Source organism: Erithacus rubecula (genome assembly GCF_903797595.1).
Source record: "Erithacus rubecula genome assembly, chromosome: 3".
Taxonomy (NCBI): domain Eukaryota; kingdom Metazoa; phylum Chordata; class Aves; order Passeriformes; family Muscicapidae; genus Erithacus; species Erithacus rubecula.
In genome coordinates, this window is record NC_136689.1 from 30,793,655 (window position 1) to 30,815,745 (window position 22,091).

A 22,091-nucleotide genomic window follows, 5' to 3' on the forward strand; every position below is an offset into this window, starting at 1 on the left:
TGAGCAAGGATTTCAAACTGAGGAGTAGGAAAGAAATTCACAGCCAGTGGAAGCAAGGACAAGTAACCTTGTCAGTGTAGAGAGATGTAGTTTGGATGTATAAGGATGGGGTCAGGAAACCTAAGGCACAGATGGAACTGGGCTTGACAAGGGATGTGAAAAGTACTTCCTGAGAAATGATTCTAACTTTGAAGTATGGGGAAACAAGGTATGGCACAGGAAGAGTCGAGTTTCTTTCCTCCAGCGTGTTTGCTTCCAATTTGAAAACTTGACTTCAGGCAACATGGAAGTGCTCTGTTAAATACAGATTGGTACCAGGGGTTGAGCAGATTGAACTAAAAAACATCTTTTATTAACAATTATCTCTGCCTAACTGACTGAGTGTGATAAGTACTGCTTGGGAATAGACCCAATAAACTCATGGAGTTACAGATAATGCAGCTGACATTTTTTGAGTTCCTTTGTTCATTTGTTAAAATGAACTTTTAGGTGAACTGGCAGTATCTGTGTGTTACAAACACTGTTGGTCATTTATCTCTTGCTTCACTGTATACCTTCTATGAATTAAGCGACAGTATCTGGCAGGCATGTTTAATGTTTCTGATATTTTCTGTCATTCATTTATTAAACCTAGGCACTTAGCAAATGAGATTAACATTAGGTTGACCCTCACTGAAGCTTATGGAATTTCTCATATAAATTATGCTCAGTTAGGTGTTAGGAGTCTTAAATGTTCACGTTTAAAATAGTTTATCTTGAGGGATAGGTATAATAAATACTGCAAGCAGAGACTTCTAATGTGCAGACTCACTCCTTTTACTAACCACAAGAAAGAATCTAAGCTTTTTCCAGTTTAAAGATTTTTATCTCCATCCTGTTATTGGAATATTTCAAATCTGCTGAATTCTTATTAGATATATTATCTAGATCTGTGTTTTCAGTTACAAAATTTTCTACATTCAGTTTATGAAAGTTGTAAAAATAACACAATGACATTTCATCTAAGAACTCTCATTTTTTTTAGAATGTTAACTAAACCACTTCATATTGGAACTTAATGCTTTGGATTGTAGAACCTTCTTTGCTACACTGAACTATCTTTGGAATCAAGTAGCCTGGCATTTGAATTTTCTTATATTTGTGTAATAAATAAAGATTTTGAACAAATTAATTTAATTGAACACAGACAGTCACAGATCTTTAAAAATATATCTGTTACTTAACCTGTAGAACTTTTACACAACTTTTGTAGCTACATCTTGCTTTCATCCCTATAAGCACTCGGAACTGTTGATATTATACAGAAGGATATTTTTAAAACCCTTTATTTTAAAGGATTTTCCATATATATTAGATCAAATTATTACATAGGGTTTGTTAGGGATTATTAATGAATTGTATCTACTCAGTGTTAATCCTTTAACTTTTTTTGCCTTCTCTCCTAAATACTATTGCTAACTATTCTGTTCTTGGGCATGGAATAGAAATTAAGAAAATAATCCCTATGAAATAAAGATGATCTGTATTCCAGAGTTGAATTTATTCTTACTATAAATCAATTTATCTATTAACCTATAACACATTATATTATCCATATTGGTAAATTCTGCTGTCATTCAGTTACTGTTTGTAGATGTACCCCAGAAGGCTGTAGTTCACTGTTACTTTCACATTAAATAAAATATGAAAAGGTACCTCTGACCTGTGTATAATCTAGATTTCTCACTTTTTTATGTTGCCTTTTGAAATCTGATTCCTACTTTTACTTTTATTTCTGTAATCAACTTCTATAGTTTGCTCATTTAGCTTCACAGTAATATTCCACTTTCTGGTTTTCTTTACTTTTCATGTGATGTCTGAAGCCACAGTCAAAAAGCAGAATTTTCATGAGAGAGAAAGCAGTAGACAGGTAGCAGAAATAGTGAACAAAATGTACTTTGGGTGAACATGTTGTTCATGGTGATTTTTCCTTTTGATGGCTGGCATTTGTAGACATAGTTGAAATTTTTTATAGTAGAAAAAATGGTATGCATTTTACATGTTTTATCAAGACTAATTTAGAATACTTTTGAGGTGCAGATTTTTTTCAGTAATGCTTTGGCTTAAAACCAATAAGATGTAGAATCCTAGATTAAGTACACTGTGGATATATTTGTGACAAATGAGCAATTCATATCAGACATAGTCACACCTTTCCAAGAAAGCTTCAAACACCTGAAGTGCATGGTATTTGTTATGTGTGTGATATCAGAAAGTGTATGTCTACCCACTGAAGGGCTGAGGGAGTCTGTTATTGCCAAAAGCCTCTGCAGGAACTTGGTTTCATCCAATGAAATAAATGAAGCCAAGGCTTGATGATCTGTTGATGTTGAATCTTGGATGTGTCTCTTTACATAAGGTGGAACTGGCAATCTGAGCAGTAGCTGGCTAATCTATTCTGATAGTGATTTGTGATGCTTTTTATGTTTTAGCAGTACTTCCAAGAGAAGGAGCTGATTCCAAAATAAACTTTAGAAGATTCCGCAAGTTACAAACCTCAGTTTGAAAGTGACACAGCAGTTTGAATTACCTGACTTAAATACAAGGATTCATGGACTGTCTATTTTAATGAATGCGTGCAACTTAAACTTGAATTTTGACTGGTCATGAATAAGTACTATTCTGTATACCTGAACTTTAAAAAAATCTTATTTTCAGATTCTGAGTTATCAAATCAGAACTGTAAACAGGGGGTGCAGATAGAACCTCACAACTGTGCAATTGTTCTGCTTTGTAATGCTGCTTATGAGACTTTTCTAGTTCTTTTCATCTGAACTGTTTTTCTCTTTGCCTAACACTTTAAGAAATTGAAAACTAACTGATAGCAATTGCTGTTATAAATAGCTTCAGTCTTGATAAAATTAATGTCCTGGAGCTGGTGTGCAATGACATCATTCACAAATCAGTCTATTGCTTGTTTTCCTTATTTTGAAGTTTATTTTCCATTTTATATCAGTAATATAATCCAGGCATTTCAGTCCAAAACAGTACTTCTTGGGTGGTAAAACTCAATAGGTATTTAGTCCCATGCCTTATAAATCTACTAGAGGCAAATTATAATTGTCTTGAAATACAATGCTTGTCATAACTTATTACAGTTTATGTATTATCTATTGTGTAAATACAGCATTGGTTCCTTTAAGCACATACTCAAGTCAAAGCAGAATATAACATCACAGTGGCCAACACAAGGACCCTGAGAATTGACTGGGGTCTATGACAGCTTTCTCAGAACATTATCAATTAAGCACAATAAAGGATTGCTCCTACTGAATGATTTGGCTTGAGAGCTCCTGATATTTGCTGACTGCAGAATATGAATTTGGTTGCCACATATTTAGATATTAGAAAGAAAATGTTTCACTGAAAGAGTGGTTAGATTTTGGAATAAGTTGCCCAGGGAGATGGTGGAGTCACTGTCTCTGAAACTGTTCAAGAGGTGACTGGATGTGGCACTTGGGGGATATGGCTTAGGGATAGTTATGGTGGTGCTGGGTTGATGGTTGGACTTGCTGGTCTTGAAGGTCTCTTCCAGCCTTGATGATTCTGTGATTTATTTACTTAATATGATGGTAGTTGCAGAAACAAGGATTCATATACAATGCTTTTAAAATTTATTACTTCCCTAAATGCATCCTAATAAAGTAGAATGAATCTAGAAATGTTTTCAGAAAGATGATTTTTGACGTAATTGAAGTTTATTTTATAAATAACTCTGAATTTTAAAATATGTTCTTTCTGATATTTAGGTTGATATTTAGAGATTTTCTGATTAATCAGTTTAAATGTCATTGCAAAATTGTAATGCCCCTAACTGATATTTGTTTGGTACAACACCATTTTTCATTTCTGAGTTTGCTTGAACAAATTAATTCTAGTGTATATTAATAAAGCTTTGAGATTGGTCAGAAATAAATGCACAAAAATTAAAATTGACACTTCAAATTTCCATCCTAGTATTAAGGTTCTATAAAAATATATCGAAAAAATTAAAAGGAAGAATAAGTCAGTTAATTTACTCTCAATAAGGATAATACTCTTGGCATATATATGCATTGCAACTATAAAATATTTCAGTAGTGAGTTTGGACTTAATGACTCTCTCTGTAGAAGCGAGACCTGTGTCTGAAAAGTGTGGATTTTGGAACTCATTGCTTATATTGTCAAGGATATTGGTAAGAGAGCAAATATTAAAAAAATAAATAATTCAGGGAAGACAGGAAGTTTTTTTCTACTGCATTTTTCTATAATATTGTTTAGTTTATATACTGTAAAAATGTCCTGCACCATCAGTATTATTAGAAGAGTAAATCACTGATGCATGGACACAAGAATATTTTTTTCAGGTGAAGATTAGGCTAAACAATTCAGGAAATCCTTTCTGCTAGTGTCTGATCTGGTTATAGGAAAGGATATGCAGAAACCAGTGAGGAATAATCAAAATGCAGTAGCTTAGGATTTTTAAGTCCCATCTTTAGACTGGATCAAATCCACAGACAACCTCAAGCACAAGACAGCCTGTGTTTTCCTAAGGGACCTTGAAGGGAACATGTTGCTGTTAGATTTTTTGACTGGAAGAATTGAATCTCATTTTCATGAGATTAAAAGTGTGTTAAGCAGCAAAAGTTAATGCAGAAGTTCTTACCAGGTAAATTTCAAGTAAGTAATGGCAAGATAATCTCAGTAGTTATTGTGAAGGGGACATTGTGACTGAGGACAACTGGGAATGTCAAGAGAAGAGGCTGTGGCACATCTGTACTGCTGCAGACATTATTCTGCTGACTGAATAGGCAGCAGATTTATGGAAGCAGAACACTCAGGGTAAAAGCTGAGGCCAAGAGCGGGCACAAGGGAATACAGTTTGTTGAAGACAAAAGAGATATTGAACCAAGAGAGGATTTAGTGGAAATGGAGTCAGGGATTACTTCTTTTGTCCGGAGGAAACTTTTAAAGCGTGTCCATGAAAAGCCAAACCACGCATTTATCTAATCAATACAGGCTGAGGAGATGAACAATGTGAAATCGGTGCCCATGTGGAAAGACACATGCACTTCTAAAGGCAGCTGTGAACTTGGAAGCAAATACTGAAGCTGGAAGGGAAAAAAAAGAGTGAATCAAAATCAGAGGAAAAGTAAAAGTTGTGCTTTCTAGTTGAAACTAACACCTAAATTATTTGAACAGCAGAACTGGTGTTTAATTCTGGATAAGGCTTAAACAGAGCTACACTCCTTTCCTTTATTACCAAACAAATCTATGACATAATAGCTCTGCAGGCTGTCATAACTGAGCTCACATGGTGAGTGCTGGGATTCATATTTGTGCCATCCAGTGTTCCCACTTGACTAACTGACCTTTTTGTGTGTATTATTTCCTTGGTAACTGTGGATACCAAGACCAGAACTCCACAAAATTAAGCAACTACATTTCCCTTAAATATAAATGTTATTATTATACAGTTTCTATTTAAAAAAAAAAAAGAAGTATTGACTTAAAAATAAATTCTAAATTCCTCAGAAATATTATATCCAGGATCTCCAATGGTTAGAGGCTGTCAATTTTTTTGCTATGAGGGTGGAGGCTACTTAGTGTTCTGTTTGCTTTCATTTTTTACTTATATTCAGAGAATAATCCAACTATTTTGTTAAACCCTCTAAATTATTCTTCAGTTTGTTTTAAATACTGTTGAAAATTATCATATTTTAAAATACTTTAGACATTTTGCAAGTGAATTATACAAGACTAATGATTATCATGATTCTTGCATCACTTCTAAATATTTGCAACAGTAATTCAGATGAATAACATTCAATTTTTATAGGGAAAGATGAAAATCAAAACCATTTCACATGCAGCCAGTCCACAAGAGAATCTGCAATATCACCTCCTACCATACTATTTTGAAAAAATGGCAATCAATTTTCTTATGAAAAAATGCTATTGCCATCCATCACCGTGAAAATAGCATTGGTCACTTGTTCAGTCCATGGATTTCAATTAGCTTTGGATGACCCAAACTTTGATGTGATAAACTCTTACATATCATGTTTAATCATGCCCTTGGAAACTTCCATAGATAGTTTCCTAAATGCCTAGTACAGAAGGTACTAGGGAGAACCAAACTTACCTGTGCAGCCAGTCACAGACATATTTTAAGTGGCAAATAGGCACAAGATGGTTTTAGGATTTTTGAAAGGAAACTTTGGTATCAGTTTAATTGAAAGTGTTAAAGGCTGTAAAACAGTCTCTTCTATTATGCAACTCAAGATGCACCATACCTGAAAAACAGGCTTAACGCTTAATCTCATAAAAACAGACTTGTTCATAGCTATCAAAATATTTCATATGCCTTATTTTTAATAAAATATCTAATTATAGAGTAAAATTAATCCATCTTCTAAAGCAGGACTCATTCCTTTTTTAAAATTCTGTTTATGTTTAAAGATTTAAAATAGCCTTTCTTCTAAAAGCACAATTTTTTTGTTATTTTACAGCAGTTTTATCACTTGGATATATTTTCATTTTGAGTGCTTTTTCTTTTTGTATAGAGACAGGCTATTGTGTTACATGATTTGGGCTGATACTTGTTGGCAGAAAGAGAGAGAAGTTAATCTTGGCAAACCCTGATTTTTATATAAAAGAGCATCTGTGAATTCTATCTTTGTGGCGTAGCTGGACCCTCATAGCCTAAGAGAAAACTAGAGTCTAAAAACAAGCACATGGTTCCCTTATAGCTTGTAAGGATTAAGCATTTTGAGTTGAAGGATAAGGATGAGGAATGCGACTATCCGCTTTATCTGTTTGCCATGGTTCTGCTGCAAAGCAAGTTATGTGCTTTTTCCTGCCTTCCTATCACTGAGCTTGTACTCAAAAGTTGGGGTTTTTTTGTTTTTGGTTTTTTTTTTTTTAACTGGCTATTTACCCCCCAGCTATGCCATGGTTAAATCAGTAGCTAGTGGCAGGAGAGATTCCTCCATTTAATTTAATAGTAGAGACATGATCAGGTGGGAGTGAGACTCAGAAGAGCCATCACAGCAGGAGCATTGAGGTTGGAAAAAGACCTCCAAGATCATCAAGTCCCACCTTTGATAGAAAACCACAGTGCCCACTAAATCACATTGCAAAGTGCCATGTCTACTAATTTTTTTAACACCTCCAAGGAATGTGGAAAGCTACCACTTCCCTGGTAGCCTGTTCTAATGCTTAACTATTGTTAATTTTTTTTTTCCTAATATCCAACCTGAACCTCCCCTGATGCAACTTTTGGCCATTTCCTCTTTGTCCTATTACTGGTTGCCTGGGAGGAGTGTCTGACACCCCACTTGGCTACAGCCTCCTTTCACGGACCTGTTAGAGAGCAAATGGCCTTACTTCCATCCACACCTCCATGGGAAGATATGGAGTGTCTGGTGCTTGCCATTCCTCTTGGCTACTTAATGAAAAGAGAGCATTTTACCATGATGGTTGCTTACTGTGTTTTTATATTTCCCTGCCCCATCTGTTGGATTAGGTGAAGACTGTTCACTGCTGCTTTCTGCTCACACCAGATTTTAAGACTCATCCTTTCTTTGAGATTAATTATTCAAAATTCATATGCTTCCACTATGGCTTAGCTGAAAACTTTAGAAAGGACAGACGCTTTATTTGCATGACTTTTGACTAAGGATGACAAAGAAATAAAGAAGTGAGAAACTGAGAATTTGGATCAGCATTTTCAGAAATTATTATTCTTATTTCCTTTGTCTTCTGAGTAGGGACTCATTCAGTTCATGTCCTAGAGTGCTGGTCAGATAAACTATCCAGTCTTAAGTGAATAGGTAAACTTTGTGTAGGCAAAATACCTGAAAGAAAACAATGGAGTGCAAATTCACTTTCTCCATTTGCTGCAGTTTTGAGTGTATTTGAGCATACCTGTGTTCATGGAATTATTCATGCTTGCAAGAGATTTAAGTTCCTTTTCTGCTTATTACATTCACTGTGTGAAGACTGCTTTGGAGCTGGAACAAGTTTGTGTTTTGTGCAAAAGAATGTTGAGAACAATTAGAATTACTGCAAAATTGATGTGTTAAAACCTAATATTGGTGTGAGAGACAAAGGGAATAAATCTTATTACTAAATTCTGTTGTAACTTGTTTTACCCCTGTTGACTCCTCTCCTCTTACTCTTCAAGGAGAGAAGTCACCTCATGTCTGTAACCTTTTTGTCTCATTTCTGAATGCTTTTTCATCACTCTGTGTTGGGTTTTTTCATTGTTGGGTTTTTCTGTGTGAGATTTTTTGGTTTAATTTGTGTTCTTTTGTTAAATGTAAACTAACTTGGCCTTAGATGAAAGACTTGAATTGTAAGGAATTTATATTTTTGCATTCCAGCAGGGTGTAGAGCCTCAGTTACAGACAGAAAAAAGACAGAGATGAACATAAACTATGCCTTAACATCACAGAGATGCAGTCAGAGAAGTAGAATCTGAGTGATAAGATGAAAGCTGTAGGAGTTCAGGTAGCTGTTCAGATATAATTCAAATATTTTTTCATATTTCAGTGTGTAACTTACAAAGTTTTACTGGTTTATTCTGTAATCAGTCCCTCCTTGCAGAATGATGAGATGATGCAACTTGAGAACCACTTTGCATGCAACTAGCTAGATTCAATTAAGAGTATCAAATTAGGGAAATCTGTGGTATCAAACAACTAACAACGAGCTTCTGAACAGCCACTCTCTCTCACTGTGTCTCACTGCCCAAAACACTGACATTTGAGTAACTTTGAAGCTGCTTTTGAAATTTTGAGAGAGCAGTGTAAAACCAATTATGCATTAGATCTGCTGTAGCAAAATACAGAGCTTAAAGTTGAAATTCAGTCTCTGCAACTGCAAAATAGCCAGGCTTGTAATACTGTCATTACTTTGGTTTGTATTTCTGTAACCAGGATTGGAATGTGGCCTTTACCCCACTGAACTGATTTTATCATCCTAAAAGTTTGGAAGCCACAAGGCTGGATGTGAACAATGGCCCAGTGCATGTCTATGCATACTTTGTCCCTCAGTATCTCTTGGGTTTTGTTTACTTCTTTCCCCAAAGGAGAAATTTTTTTGTTGCTTTTTAGAAGGCCATATGGTTTTTCCTCTGAACTATCTCAAATAAATTATCTGTAATCATAAGGAATGTTTCCAATCAATTAGTTACTGCAGCAGTGTGCTTATATTTCAGATTATTCACAGTCTGTAGGAGTTGTATAATGAAGATTTTAATGACTGACTATTGGCGTGTGTCCATTTTAACAAATGGGCACATGCCTCTTTTAATTTTGGAGATCTGGAGGTCTATTAAGCTTAATATTACATATAAAGTTAGCACTTATAGAAGGGAAGAAAGATGTGTTTTAGACTGGAAGAAAGGAAAACAAAAGCTCACATTTCCTCTGCACTGATTTTTAGCATCCCCAGGAGATTCAAATACATTGCTCATTCTTTCTAAAAACCTTAAAATTTTGTTAGTCACTAAGTAAAATTTGCCCAGTCTTTTTCTATTAACACTGATAGTCAAAATCACAAATTGTATGTCACGAAGTATATGAAACTGTTGCAGCACATTTGTATGCAAAGTTCTGTAACGTGATAGCTAAAGCATTTAATGTCTTGTACTACATATTATCATATTATTAGATGTTTGTGAACTACATTTTTTTCTTGAAAAGTGACACAACCAATCTATGTTGTCAATGCAATATGGTATAGAAAGGAAAAACTAATATTGAAATATACTGTGTTAAATATACTGTAAATATGTACTTTTTGCTTCTGCTATAAGTTTATTGAAGAAGTGCTATATTGTTTCCTCTGTCCCTATTAGGTAGGTTTTTGGAATTCCTTTAATTTTTTTTTATATTGTGTTACAGTTACCTAGATGACCCCAGATCTTACTTGACTTGCTCTCATCACTTCTCTCTGTCTTCTTCACATACTCATTTTTGCCTTCCTTCTTATTGCCAGCTAGGGCTAAAACAACAGTCATCAAGTGAAACAGAGCTTGAAAGTGCTGTATTTCTCTGTTTATAATAGGGGAAAACCAGCTAAATTATTCTGATCTGCTTTAGCTGTGCTAATAGCCCCACGTGTCAAATGCAGTCATACAGATCTGTAGCTGCTCCATCTTAGCTTGGTGCCTGGAGAAATGCAGCAGTCTGTAAATGATTTGCATGATTGGGGTGTTGTGCAGGAGGCCAGCACCTCTTAACCCATTTTTTCTCTGTGTGTGTGTGGTGGGTCTGTATTCCTGGCTAGCTGCAAAAGTTAATGCTCCAGCCCATTAAAGTATTGATAGACTCTCACAGTGGAAGAGACAGCAGAGAACCCCAGCACACAAACACAGTGAGGGGAATGGTGCTATAACTTCTTCACAAGGGGAAGTGTAGGAGCAGACACTGATCTCTTCTCTGTGGTGACTGGTGGCAGGACCCAAGTAACTGGCATGAAACTGTGTCAGGGGAGGTTGAGGTTGGATATCACTTGGAACAGGGTCCCCAGGGAAGCAGTCATAGCACCGAGCCTGGCAGAGTTCAAGAAGTGTTTGGAAAATGTTCTCAGGCCCATGGAGTGATTTTTGGGGCTGTTCTGTGCAGACCCAGGAGCTGGTTCTTCAATGATCCTTGTGGGTCCCTTTCAGCTGAGGATATTCTGTGATTCTATATGCTGCTGCTGTGTGGAAGGCTAATATCCCACTTCCACTTGAATTTGTTAATGCTATCAGATTAATCCACAGCTTTGTGAAAACAGAGAAATAACTTGCTATTGCTTCAGTCAACTTCAGACAAATCTTAAGATTTTCAGCAGGTCACAGAGTGCAGCTTTGTCAGAGCAGAAAGCAAGGTTCCTCTGCCTCTGGAGCATTGCCTGTACTGATGACAAAAATGATTTTTCCCTTCCCCTTAAAAACCCTAATGATGTTTTTTGCAAGGTTACCAGAGTGACACCTCATTAGAGCCTGTAGGTAGCACAGTAACATGTATTAATATGAATACAGTTCAAACTATAGGATTATTTGGTAACATAGTATATTAAGAGACCACCTCTAAGAAACCTCAAACACATAATATAATTTTGCAGGCAACCACTCTGTTAAATGGCCTATTTCTGCCAGTACTTTTGTACCAGTCCCATTCAGGTGGCAGAACTGGCTGCTAGCTCAAGCATTAAGTAGCTTTTGGAGTAGCTTACAGGGCAAGATGATTCACTGGCATTGTGCTGTCACTGCTGGCACACTCAGTCTTGCAAAGAGCTTCAATCAGATAGTGGTTAAGTGCTGAATGAAAACTCTTGCCTAAGCTGCAGTGATTGAATGTACTGAAAGGGTTCTTCATAACAAACTATTCAGAGAATTTTCTGGTCCAGGACTTTTTATTGATCATTTGGCATGATCACACAATGTTTTTTATTGGGCGGGGTGGGGGGAGGAGAAGATTTGGAGAACTGAAGGAGGGAACTGAACCGTGGTCATCTACGTGCTGTAGAACATGCAGATAATGGACCTATTTTAAACCTGATGACCTAGGGTGAATCTGTCTATTCTTATCATACTAGATAAAGGAATCCAATATGAGAATTTGTTTGTTTGTACTGTTTTGTTGGACTTTTTTAAACAAAAGAGTGATGTTTACCTTCAGGTTTCAATCTGTCAGTCTTACAGGAAAAGACAGAAGCAAAAGCACTAGAGACTTAATCCTCACAGACTCCAGAAGATTTAAATTATTTGTTTGTCCTCAGTAGATTCACACAGTCATTTTAAATGTTCATGGCTCTCAATTTTCTTCGTATAAACTATAAGAAGCATGGCTCATCAAACATATGAGAGAGAGTTACAGTACAGTTTCATGTATTTATGCACAATTTATTTGGGTTTGGCTTGATTAGCATGAATGTATGACCATTTAACTGCAAGGAGTTAACTCTCATCTTTCAGAGTTCACTAATTAAGTGGTCTGCTAAACTACATTAGCACAGTGACAGCTTGTTTCTTCCAGTGCCACATCATTTTTTTTCAATCCTTATTGCATCCTTAGTATCTAGATTTCAATATTATTTATATCTTGAGGAGTATCCACTAATGAAAATTGATTCCTTATTTTGAACCCAGCTCCCTATCTGAAGTGCTACCTTAATTACTTATGTATTACTTGAAAGCAAATTTAAAAATATTCAGAGAAATACTTTTCTTATCTTTTAGAATGATCTGCATAGCTTGCTTCTTTTTGAGATAAATTTTTGCATTGATATCATGTATGAGACGACACTTATCAATAGATCCTTTGGCACATGGATTAAAAATGTGATGTGGAAGCATTTTAAGAAGAAAGGAGACTTCAGATTAATTTGTACTATTACAGAAATGGAGGTTGCTTTAATATGTAGATGCATGCCAGTACATATCTTGAGGGGGGGAAAATGCTTCTTTGTGAATCTACTGATGAATTCCTCATGGTGTGATTAAACAGCAAACTATGTTAGATCATTGATTTCTGGTAGTGGAAGAACCTCAATCCCTCTTCAGACCAACTGTTTCAATTAAAAGTATTCATTGAAGGAGAAAATGTCAAGTATTGAGGTTTTTGAGGCTAGATCCTCCACTCAGTTTCTCTGAGTGGAGAACATAAATCAAACACTCAGTATGTGATGTCAGGCGAGTTTTGGAGGGACCTGGTATAGCCTTAGTACAAATTGCAGCATTCCATGGAGTTTTAAATTAGCAGCAGCTCCTCTTGTACTGCCAACATGGTCTTTTGCAAGATGACTTCCAGAACAGAGCACTTTTCTCTTCTGCCCATTTTTCCTGGTGTACCTGGTGAGCACCATATCCATACTGTGAAAAGGAGCAGTGGGCATGAGTTCCCTCTGTTGGCTCCAGTCTTTTTCCCTAAGGTGGCAGGAATGTGCAATGCAGCAGAGTTGCTGTCTTCTAGTATGATTAATCTCTCTCCTCTGTTTTAGTGGTAAAGGTGTCTACAGAGTAGTTAGTTTTCATTTTTTTCATGGCTGTGCTTATGTGATATCAACATGGAATTTGTCCTCAGTCTGGGGGGCACTGTTTGATTGTGGTTCTATGCATTCTTGACACATTTGGTAGGGACAGAAATGCTCAAGTGTCACTTCCCTGTGGTACATAGGCTGTATCCATGCTGGTAAGTAAAACAGGCCAGGGATGGTTCTCTTGTCCTAGGGGTAAAAGGCACAGCATGTCTCATCTCCATATGGCTACATTCTCACTTCCCAAAAGAGGGAGGCCTCATTCATCCTGTCCCTTGGGAGCATTCCTTGGCCTGTGCTGTCCCCTGAACCATGCCCAGCCATTGTCTGGAAACATGTTAGCTGTCAGGAGCCAAAACTGTGCCAGGGTTTCCAGGCTTACAATGGAACAGCAAGAGCAGGAGCACACCAGCATGCCAGCACATGCTCTGACCCTCTTTTTGTTCCTGATAGAAACATAACTGTGTTAATACTGATACTGCCTAAGTTTAGCAATGTCTTTAAATCCTGTTTTCAGGCTTTCTGTCAGCCATATAATCAGGACTATACAATTCTATTAATTAAAAAACCCCTTTATTTCATGGAATGTCAAATAATATTACAGCAAGACAGAGTGCAAATAATGGAACACAGCAGTTTTATTCTTTATAAGACAGAGGTAATACTGGCAGGGCCTTTATTTATTTGAGCTGAAAATGATAGGTGTGTTTTTCAAACTATTCTTACACTGAGCTAGTACTTATGTAAATTGAAAATGCATAAATGTGAAGTTCCAGTTGGGGTAAAAAATAAATCCTAAACAGATTGAAGAAAGGAAATGAATCGTACGGGAAATGTCAGTAAATATTCAGATACCCTCACAGTTTCTTAAATAAATGCACATTTGTAAAATATCAGATTACATATTCCAAACACAACTTTAACTCTGTCCCTGTAGTCATTCCCAGTCTTGGTCTCCAGACCAGAGAACCCCTACAGTCAGAAACTCTACATCAAATAAATTCTGACTATGAGTTACAGCCATCACACAATATGGTTACACTGGAATACTTTTACTATTTAATAACAGACAAAGTAGATATTTTATTTTGGAATCAAAGTGCTGTTATGTGGATTTATAGTTTATAACATTGGCAGTGTTTCTGAATACTTTCTTTTCCAAAGTACATAAATATAAAGTGGTAAAAGTTTTGGTTTTAGCTTATAAATGTAGTTAATAATCTGCTCAAACAATAAAATAAAATCTCTTTATTAATGGCCAAGAAATGTTTGGGGGATTTGGTTTTTCTTTTTACAGGAGGATCATTTAAATCAACAGGATGAAATGACTAGACAGTGAATATCATGAAGGTTTGAGAGGAGTTTGTGGCACACCAGTTGATCATGTGGAACTTCAGTTATTAATCCATTAAAGTCATTACTGCCTCCAAGTCTTCTTTAAAGGTCACAGTCTTTTTTAAGGATTTGGTTAATGAGGAAAAGAGCTGTTCTGTTTGATGAGCCCAGTGTGTGCAGGGCTGTGCACTCTCTGACTGGAGGATGTTCTGTGCCTGGAATTTGCAGTGCTGGGCTGTGGGTGGGCAGTAACGTGCAGGAGCTCCTGTGGCTGCAAGAGGATTTGTATTGATCCTCCTGCTCTGACATCCTGGGCTTTATCGTGGTTACAATGTAGGCAGACACGTCAGGCAATTAAACATGTGAAGACATGGTTCTGCTCGATTATTTGACTTCCTGCAGCTAATAATGAGATTTTTGAAAGATTTAGTGTTCTGCCATTGAATATAAAAGAAGTTTGGAGGCCTGTATGTGCAGCGGAGTTAGGTGTGGTAGATTAAGTTTGTCCTGGCATCCTTATTGAAGCTTCCCTGTAGGCACTATCAGCTGTAATCAACATTGTTGCCAGAAATAACATTGCAGTGTCAAAACCATGAGTGTTTTAAGGGTATAGTCAGAGGACTTGAAGTGTTCACTTGTTTGTTTAACTGTAAATTAATAAAGATCCACAGAAGTTTTTTTTCCATTCCTGGGTTGTTGTTGAATCCTATAATTTTTCTTTTCAATATTCTTGAGAAAAACTTCTACTGTTCAAATTACATTAAAAATAATCTACTTACAGGCAGAGTAATGGCAGAGCAAAGTGAAGTCAAGTCCTAGGAGGATTTGGAAGAGAGAATACTTAAGATGTAATTTAGCTGTTCCATCAGTCATTGTTATGACTACACTTTGAACAATGTGTTACCTTTCTGTTGCTAATTTTTTTTTTTCTGTGGTTTTCTTTGGGCTTTTTTGTTTGGTTTCTTTTTTGGAGTTTTTTGGGGTTTTTTTGAGAGGGTTTCTTTGGTTTTGTTTGTTTTTTTGTTTTTTTGGTTTTTTCCCTGGGGTGAGGTGTTGGAGGTGGTTGTGATAATGACTAGAAATGATCAACAAAAGTTTTAAATTATGCCCAGGCAGTGACCAGTGACCATCAGATACTACAATAATGATTCCTACCATAAGAGTGAATCTTGATTTTCAGAAAGATGAAGGATAGACAAGTCAAAACTCCTGGAGGAGTCCAGCTCATCATGTTATTTGCTACTTCCATCCTGTAAGACTGTGGCTGTAAGAAAAAAGCAAGTTAAAGTCAACACATACTTGACCTCTGTGGAACTGATTTCTCCTGCACTCAGAGGCTGGTTCCTGGGCCCAGGTGCTGGACACTCTTCAGTGAATGGGTGACCCTGAGATTAGAATAGGATAATAATACTGGGATGGAACGTCAGCACAAATCTAACATTAGTAACTCCTATGATAAATACTTTAAAGGCTTGCCTTATTGAAATCCTCACTGTATACTTCACAAGCCAGTTAAACCATCAACTGAAGCTGTACTTAGAGTATCTTTTCTATTACATTTGTTATCCTAATTGAGATTATATATATTCCTTTAAAGAAAAACATTTTTGGTTATTTCCAAAAGACAGACTCACAGTTACCAATCCTAGACAGGGAGAGTTATAATGATAGTATTAATAATCAGATTATTAGAAGTGAAGTAACAGTAAAGCATGCAGGTTTAATTTGTGCTACTGACTTACTGTGCTTCTGTTTTTGAAGCAGTTTCAATTCAGCAGCCATTTTCAGTGATTTTTAGACACCTGCATGCACGTTTCTGTACACATTACTCTGCCACACTGCCTGCCTTGCAAATATTGCTCATAATTCTTTGCATGTTTTTTCTTTCAGAACATGGAAAATAGCACTAAAGCCTTAGGTTTAGCTTTAGAAAAGGCTTTTTTCAGTCTAAAGGAATCTTATGGTGTCACTTTCAATCTCTCTTGTGAAAGTTAAATTTCCTTTTCTTACTTCCTTTTATGTTCAGAAACTATAATTTATTGCTGCAAAGGAATGTGTACCAAATCCAGTAACCAACAGAGGATGTAGAAAGATTTATTGAGAAAAACATTAAGAGCATTCCTGGCCAGGTGTATTTTATTTCTTTCTGTGAAATGGAAAAAAAATACTGTACACCTCCAGCCAACTTCAGATATGGCTGGAAGCCCATTTGGAAGAGAGTATCTGTGATTGTAAAATGCTTCTTGAGATAAACTGAACAAAAAGTGATGAAGGGCACAGGGAGATTTGGCATTGTAAATAGCAAGAGCTGCCTTGCTGGGTTTGGAAATCACTTGCAGTGTTTGCCATTGCATGACTTCCACTCTCCTGGTACTTTATCCAGCAGTTTATACCCATGGGAAATGAGGGACTGAACACTCTGCTGAACCACAGCAGTGGATTCTGAGTTTGCCTTTGCACCCTTGGTCCATGATACAAGGTTCTGAAGGAGCAGGATCTCAATAGGCTTCTGCACTTCTTGCTTAACTTAGAAGGTGTCACTCAGTGAAAAGCAAGGCACATGTCATGAAAATTTTTATTCTGCCAGTTTTTTAGAACTCTTATAAATAATTTTACTTATATTGGAAGTATATTGGAATATATTGGTATATACTGCATATTGGAATATATAACGTGAATTTGTGAGGAGTGTAATGTTTTGCAAATTTAAAAATTGTAATTTACTTATTTGATGATATTTAGGACAAGATTCTAGGCAAATACAAAAACCGTTTTTTCAAGAATGATAAAAAAAATTAGTTATATACTAGCTATTGCTAATTTGATCCAGTTACCTCTCTGGCATGCTCAATTTCATTTAAGTAACAAAGTTAATAAGAGCATTATCATAGAATCCTAGTTTGGTTTGGAAGAGTCCTTTAAAAGTTAGTTGCCTACTCCAACCCCCCTGCAGTAAGCAGACACATCTTCAACTAGACCAGGTTGCTCAGAGCCCTGTCCAACCTGACCTTGAATGTTTCAAGGGACGGGGCATCCACCACCTCTCTGGGCAACCTGTTCTATTGCTTTACCTGCCCATCATAAAAACTTTCTTCTCTGTATCTAGTCTGAATTGACTCTGTTTTAGTTTAAACCATACCCCTTGTCCTGTCACTACAGACCACTCTGAGTCTCACCCCATCTTTCTTTAAGTGCTGAAAGGCTGCAATAAAATTACAACAGGGCCTTCCCTTCTCCAAGCAGAACAACCCCAACCCTTTAGCCCTTTTTCATAGGAGAGGTGCTCCAACCCTCTCATCATTTTTTGTGACACACCTCTAGATCCTTTTCCACACTAAGAATGTTCCAGGGACAGCTTTTTCCTTGCAGTTTTCCCTTCAACTGCAACTTCTTAGTCTCCAGTTCCCCTCTGTGCTAGCTGAATAAGCTGGTCCCTTCAGCAGTTGCCTTATTTATTAAACCCCAAGTTTTGATATTGTGTTTTTGTATAGGTTGTAGAAACAGTTTCTTCTATGTCCATTAGTCCAAATTTCTTAAGTGTTCTCTACAAATTCTTCCTTCATGCAGCATCTTAGAAAAAGAGATGAAAAGTTATGGAATTAAACTGCTCCATCCTCCTGTATCCTCTATATCACATTTTACATGGATGTGATCCTCATGTTACAGGACCCTCATGATGAGTTTCCTTGATCTGTCCATTGTATACTAGTCCTTACCTATTGTTTCCATCATGGAATAAATTGAATAAATGGATAGGTAAAACCTATTGTTTTATCCATCATGGCTATGGAGAGCTGCTCTTGATTTCTCTTAGCAGATTCTCCCTACCTTAGACTTTTTTAGACTTTTCTCTGTTACTTCACAGAAATTGTTCTCTCCTATTTCTCACTCCAAGGATGTCACCATGCCTGACTACACCTATTGCTATTTTCCCAGCGGACAAATGGAAATCTTACTGGCAGCAAGAGGCCAACCTTTTGTGGTCCATACAATTAAAAAAATTTAGTAATTAGATAAAAGAATCTTTCAAATGTAAGCTGGAGTGCTCAATTAGAACACAGAATCAATGTCTCATTTAATTGCTGTTTCCTTAGTTGTTTTCTATACTCACCTATCAAAACCAGACAACTTATTGAAGTTATTTGATACAAAAATCAGCCTAAACCATTGACATCTCAGTGCTTAAATGCCTTTGTGAATTCAAGTAGTTGGTAGACTACAGATGTGACACAGTATGTGCCTAAAGTTGCCGGTCTTTAACTATGCTAGTTGATTAAATTCTGCATTTTGTTCCATGTTTTCAACCCCAAAATTTTTACTTCCTTTTAGATTTTAAAATTCACTTAGGAAGCCAGTGGCAGAATCAAGTTTTTGGTGGTCTCTGAGTAGGTAGAATTCTAGCAGTTTTGCATCAAGGAAATTGGAGAAAATTGTTACATCTATGAAATTACACTTCCTTAAAATAAAAGTTTTAGAGGTTCTTCTTCCAATAAAGAGCTTTGTTTCTTCAGCAATCATATGGTAATTTGGTGTAAATGAAAATAGATTTAAAATATTTACTTTTTCCACTTTTGTAAATATATTGTTTTCCCTACTTCCTTTTTTTCCTTTTCTTTTTGTTCCAGGACCCTTTGCTGCTTCAGGAGACAGTAAATTCTGCTGCTGCTCTTATCATGGCATTAATAAAGGACAGAAACCCGGAGCTTATTGGCCAGCTGTTGGTAGCATAAGACCATAAATCGTGTAGCTTTTGGAAATGTTAGTCATCATCTGTTCACCAAAGGTCTTAAGCCATTTTATTCTTTTGAAAACTCTGGATTTGTGCCACTTATTATTATGATCCTTGAACAGCATATTTTTGATATTTAAAATGCAATCTAATATTATGTGCAAAGTGTAAAAGGAAATACAAATAATTCTGAGATGCACTGGGTATATACTGTGAGGAATGATACTGAAATGTTTTTTAATATTTTAAAAGGTGCACAGAGGACACCAAAGCATTCATGCAGAATTGTTTTTAACTGTGTGTGTATCTGGTACTCTAGGACTGCATGACTGAAGTTTTATTTTGGATAAATTAATCCTAAAGCATAGCTCATCTTCTTTATGTGAAATTATTTAAAAATTGCTGCTGTAATACCTATTAGTGAATGTAGAGTTCCTTACAGAGTGTAGCTTTCCTGACATAAAGAGAAATGCATATTGCAGGAAGTGTTGGAAAGATCAGGTACCTGTTCCCTGTGGAATGAAGATAACTTCAAGTCAAAGAAAAGATAGGCATGGGTACAACGAGGTGCTAACCCCTGGTTTTCCAGATGAATTATGCTCTGGTTGTATCCTCCTTGGTGCTACACTTCTTCAGTGCCCATGTGGCATCATTCACAGCTCCTGTAGTTCCATGAAATAGCAAGAGTCTTCTTATTCATGTATAAGAATGCAATTCTCATCTCTTGCTGGTTAGCAGATGTATGTAGTAAATAGCAGTAAGGAGAGCAAGTATTATGAATTCAAAGATACACTGCATTAATAGTCAAGTGTGGATCTTTGGGACAGGAAGATGAAATGGTGGATGATTATTATGTGGAGTATCTCCAGGTATTGCAACCAATAAAAGCAATATGAGCAGTCTCCCTGAAAACTCGTCTTTCCCTATACATCAGGAATTTTATCTCTGCTGCAATTTGTGAAGGGGCTAGTTAGTGTCTTACATACTTGATATGGCTGGAATAAGATCTTGGAGAAGTATCCCCACCAGAAGCATCCAGTGAGTCCCTGATTCAGTTTGTCATTGTCAGTTCAGCAAGTTTTCCTCTAAAAACAACCTCCCTCACCCTTACTCCACCATGTTCCACTCTCTCTGATGCTCAGACAAAACTTAGGATAACAAGCTCCCTGCTTGGTCCCTTTCCTCTTTCTCTTCACATGACTATTTATATCTCTGGTTTAAATCCTTTTAGAAGCAGATCTCGGTACCAAACCTCATTGCACAATAAAATAGAGTTGTTAGCTTACAGTTCTATACCTGAAGCAGACATTTTTTTCCACACACAAGTATGGAAAGGTAACTAAGAAAGTTCTTGTGCATCATCTGCTTTCTTCTTTGCTTCTTTCTTCTCTCTACTTTGATTAATAATTTGTCCTTTTCTGACATTGTACAACATAAGCATTCATATTAGCTCTGTGTATGGCTATACAATAGGCATATTTTATTCATCCATATATTCATGTCTGTTCATATGCAGAGCACACAAATAAATTAAGAACTAAAGAATTTATTATTGGTATTCATAATTTAACAGGACAGCTCTCACAAATAAATTCTCTGAATGTGCTTTTACATTAATAAATTTGATGAAGGAATTCGTCCCACAGGCTTTTAAAAGGCATGATGAAAGATGTCTCTTTGACTGGATTTTGTTATTCTTGTTTGCTCGAAGACTAAAATGCAATCTGTGATGTGTTTTCCCCAAACAATAAGAAGGTGAATTTAGAAAATCCTTCATGTTTTCTATCAATTCTAATTTATACACTGTGATACTGCATTAACATTTGTTTGTGTATAACATCATTTGTTTAAACAGAACTTTTATTTTTTAGGATTGTTTTACTTACCTCATTTTCCTAAGAGGATTTCAATCCAATTAAAAAGTATACCACAATAAACTGCTGTAACAAAAAAAAAAAAAAATAAAAAAAAAATAGTTGTTTATGGATTTATTTTGAAAAAAGAACAGACAATGCACAAGAAAAAGTAAGTTTTGGGTCAATCAATATATTTAGTACTAATCCTAAATGGAAGATAATAAGCATTATTAATCTACTGTTAATCATTGCGTTATTCCTTTTAAATCTTTAGTAATCTTTTAAAATAATCTACAAACACTGGAAAGTCCATTTTGCTGGAAGCAAGTACACCAACAACAGAACTACTAAAACTGCAGTAAAAAAAAAAAAGAAATTGGACTGTGATTAATGCTATTGTGTATCCAAACCAAATTTAAATGGTTTTTGGGGTGATTGTTAGTACTTACAATGGGAATAAAGATATAAAATGAAATTAAGAAACTGGCTGATTGTTTTTTGTCTGTGCATAGCTTCTCACAAATAGCAGTATACATGAGAAACTTGGCAGCCTTTCGTACACACATGCTGTTTTGAATTTAACTAGTGAATCAGTCACCACCCATATTGCTTTGAACATTTGGACAGAGATAACAGAAAGTAAATAGAAGCTCAGACTCTGCCAGCCTTGCTTACCTTACTCTTCAAGCACTCTAATTAGTATTCCTTGGGTAGTGTTCATGAGAAAAGATAATGCAGAATGCCAGAATGTGCCCCTAGAAATGCTTTTCAAAACTGCAAAGTTGAGTGAATTAGATTTGTATACTGAAATTAACCAACTTCATGAGAAATCTGAAATCTATGTTACTTTGTCTTCAATCAGTTAGGTAGAGATTTTTTATTTAGTCTTTTTTTCTTTAGCTTTTCAGACAACCTAGCTTGAAAAAACAGTGGCTTGATGGTCCTCTGAAGAAGAAAGAAATGAAAAGGGTAGAAGAGATGGTGGCATTATAAACAAAAAACCCCAACACTCCAAAACTATACCAAGAAGAAACAGAAAGAAAGTGAGATGTAACCTATTGTAGTCAGTGACATAATAGAGTCAACTTTGGTTGAGCTCATCTTAATAATTAATGTAGGCT

General features: G+C 36.1%; 1 protein-coding gene across 1 annotated transcript in view; it reads left to right on the forward strand.

Moving 5' to 3' along the window:
* The window catches only part of CRPPA (CDP-L-ribitol pyrophosphorylase A), a 106,410-nt gene extending 84,977 nt beyond the window's left edge, over positions 1 to 21,433 (forward strand). Inside the window, exon 10 of the mRNA XM_079302125.1 lies at positions 19,011 to 21,433. Within this exon, the coding sequence (XP_079158251.1) occupies positions 19,011 to 19,115 (105 nt within the window). The 3' untranslated portion in view covers positions 19,116 to 21,433. The remainder of the gene's footprint in view (positions 1 to 19,010) is intronic.
* Positions 21,434 to 22,091: the final 658 nt, after the last annotated feature.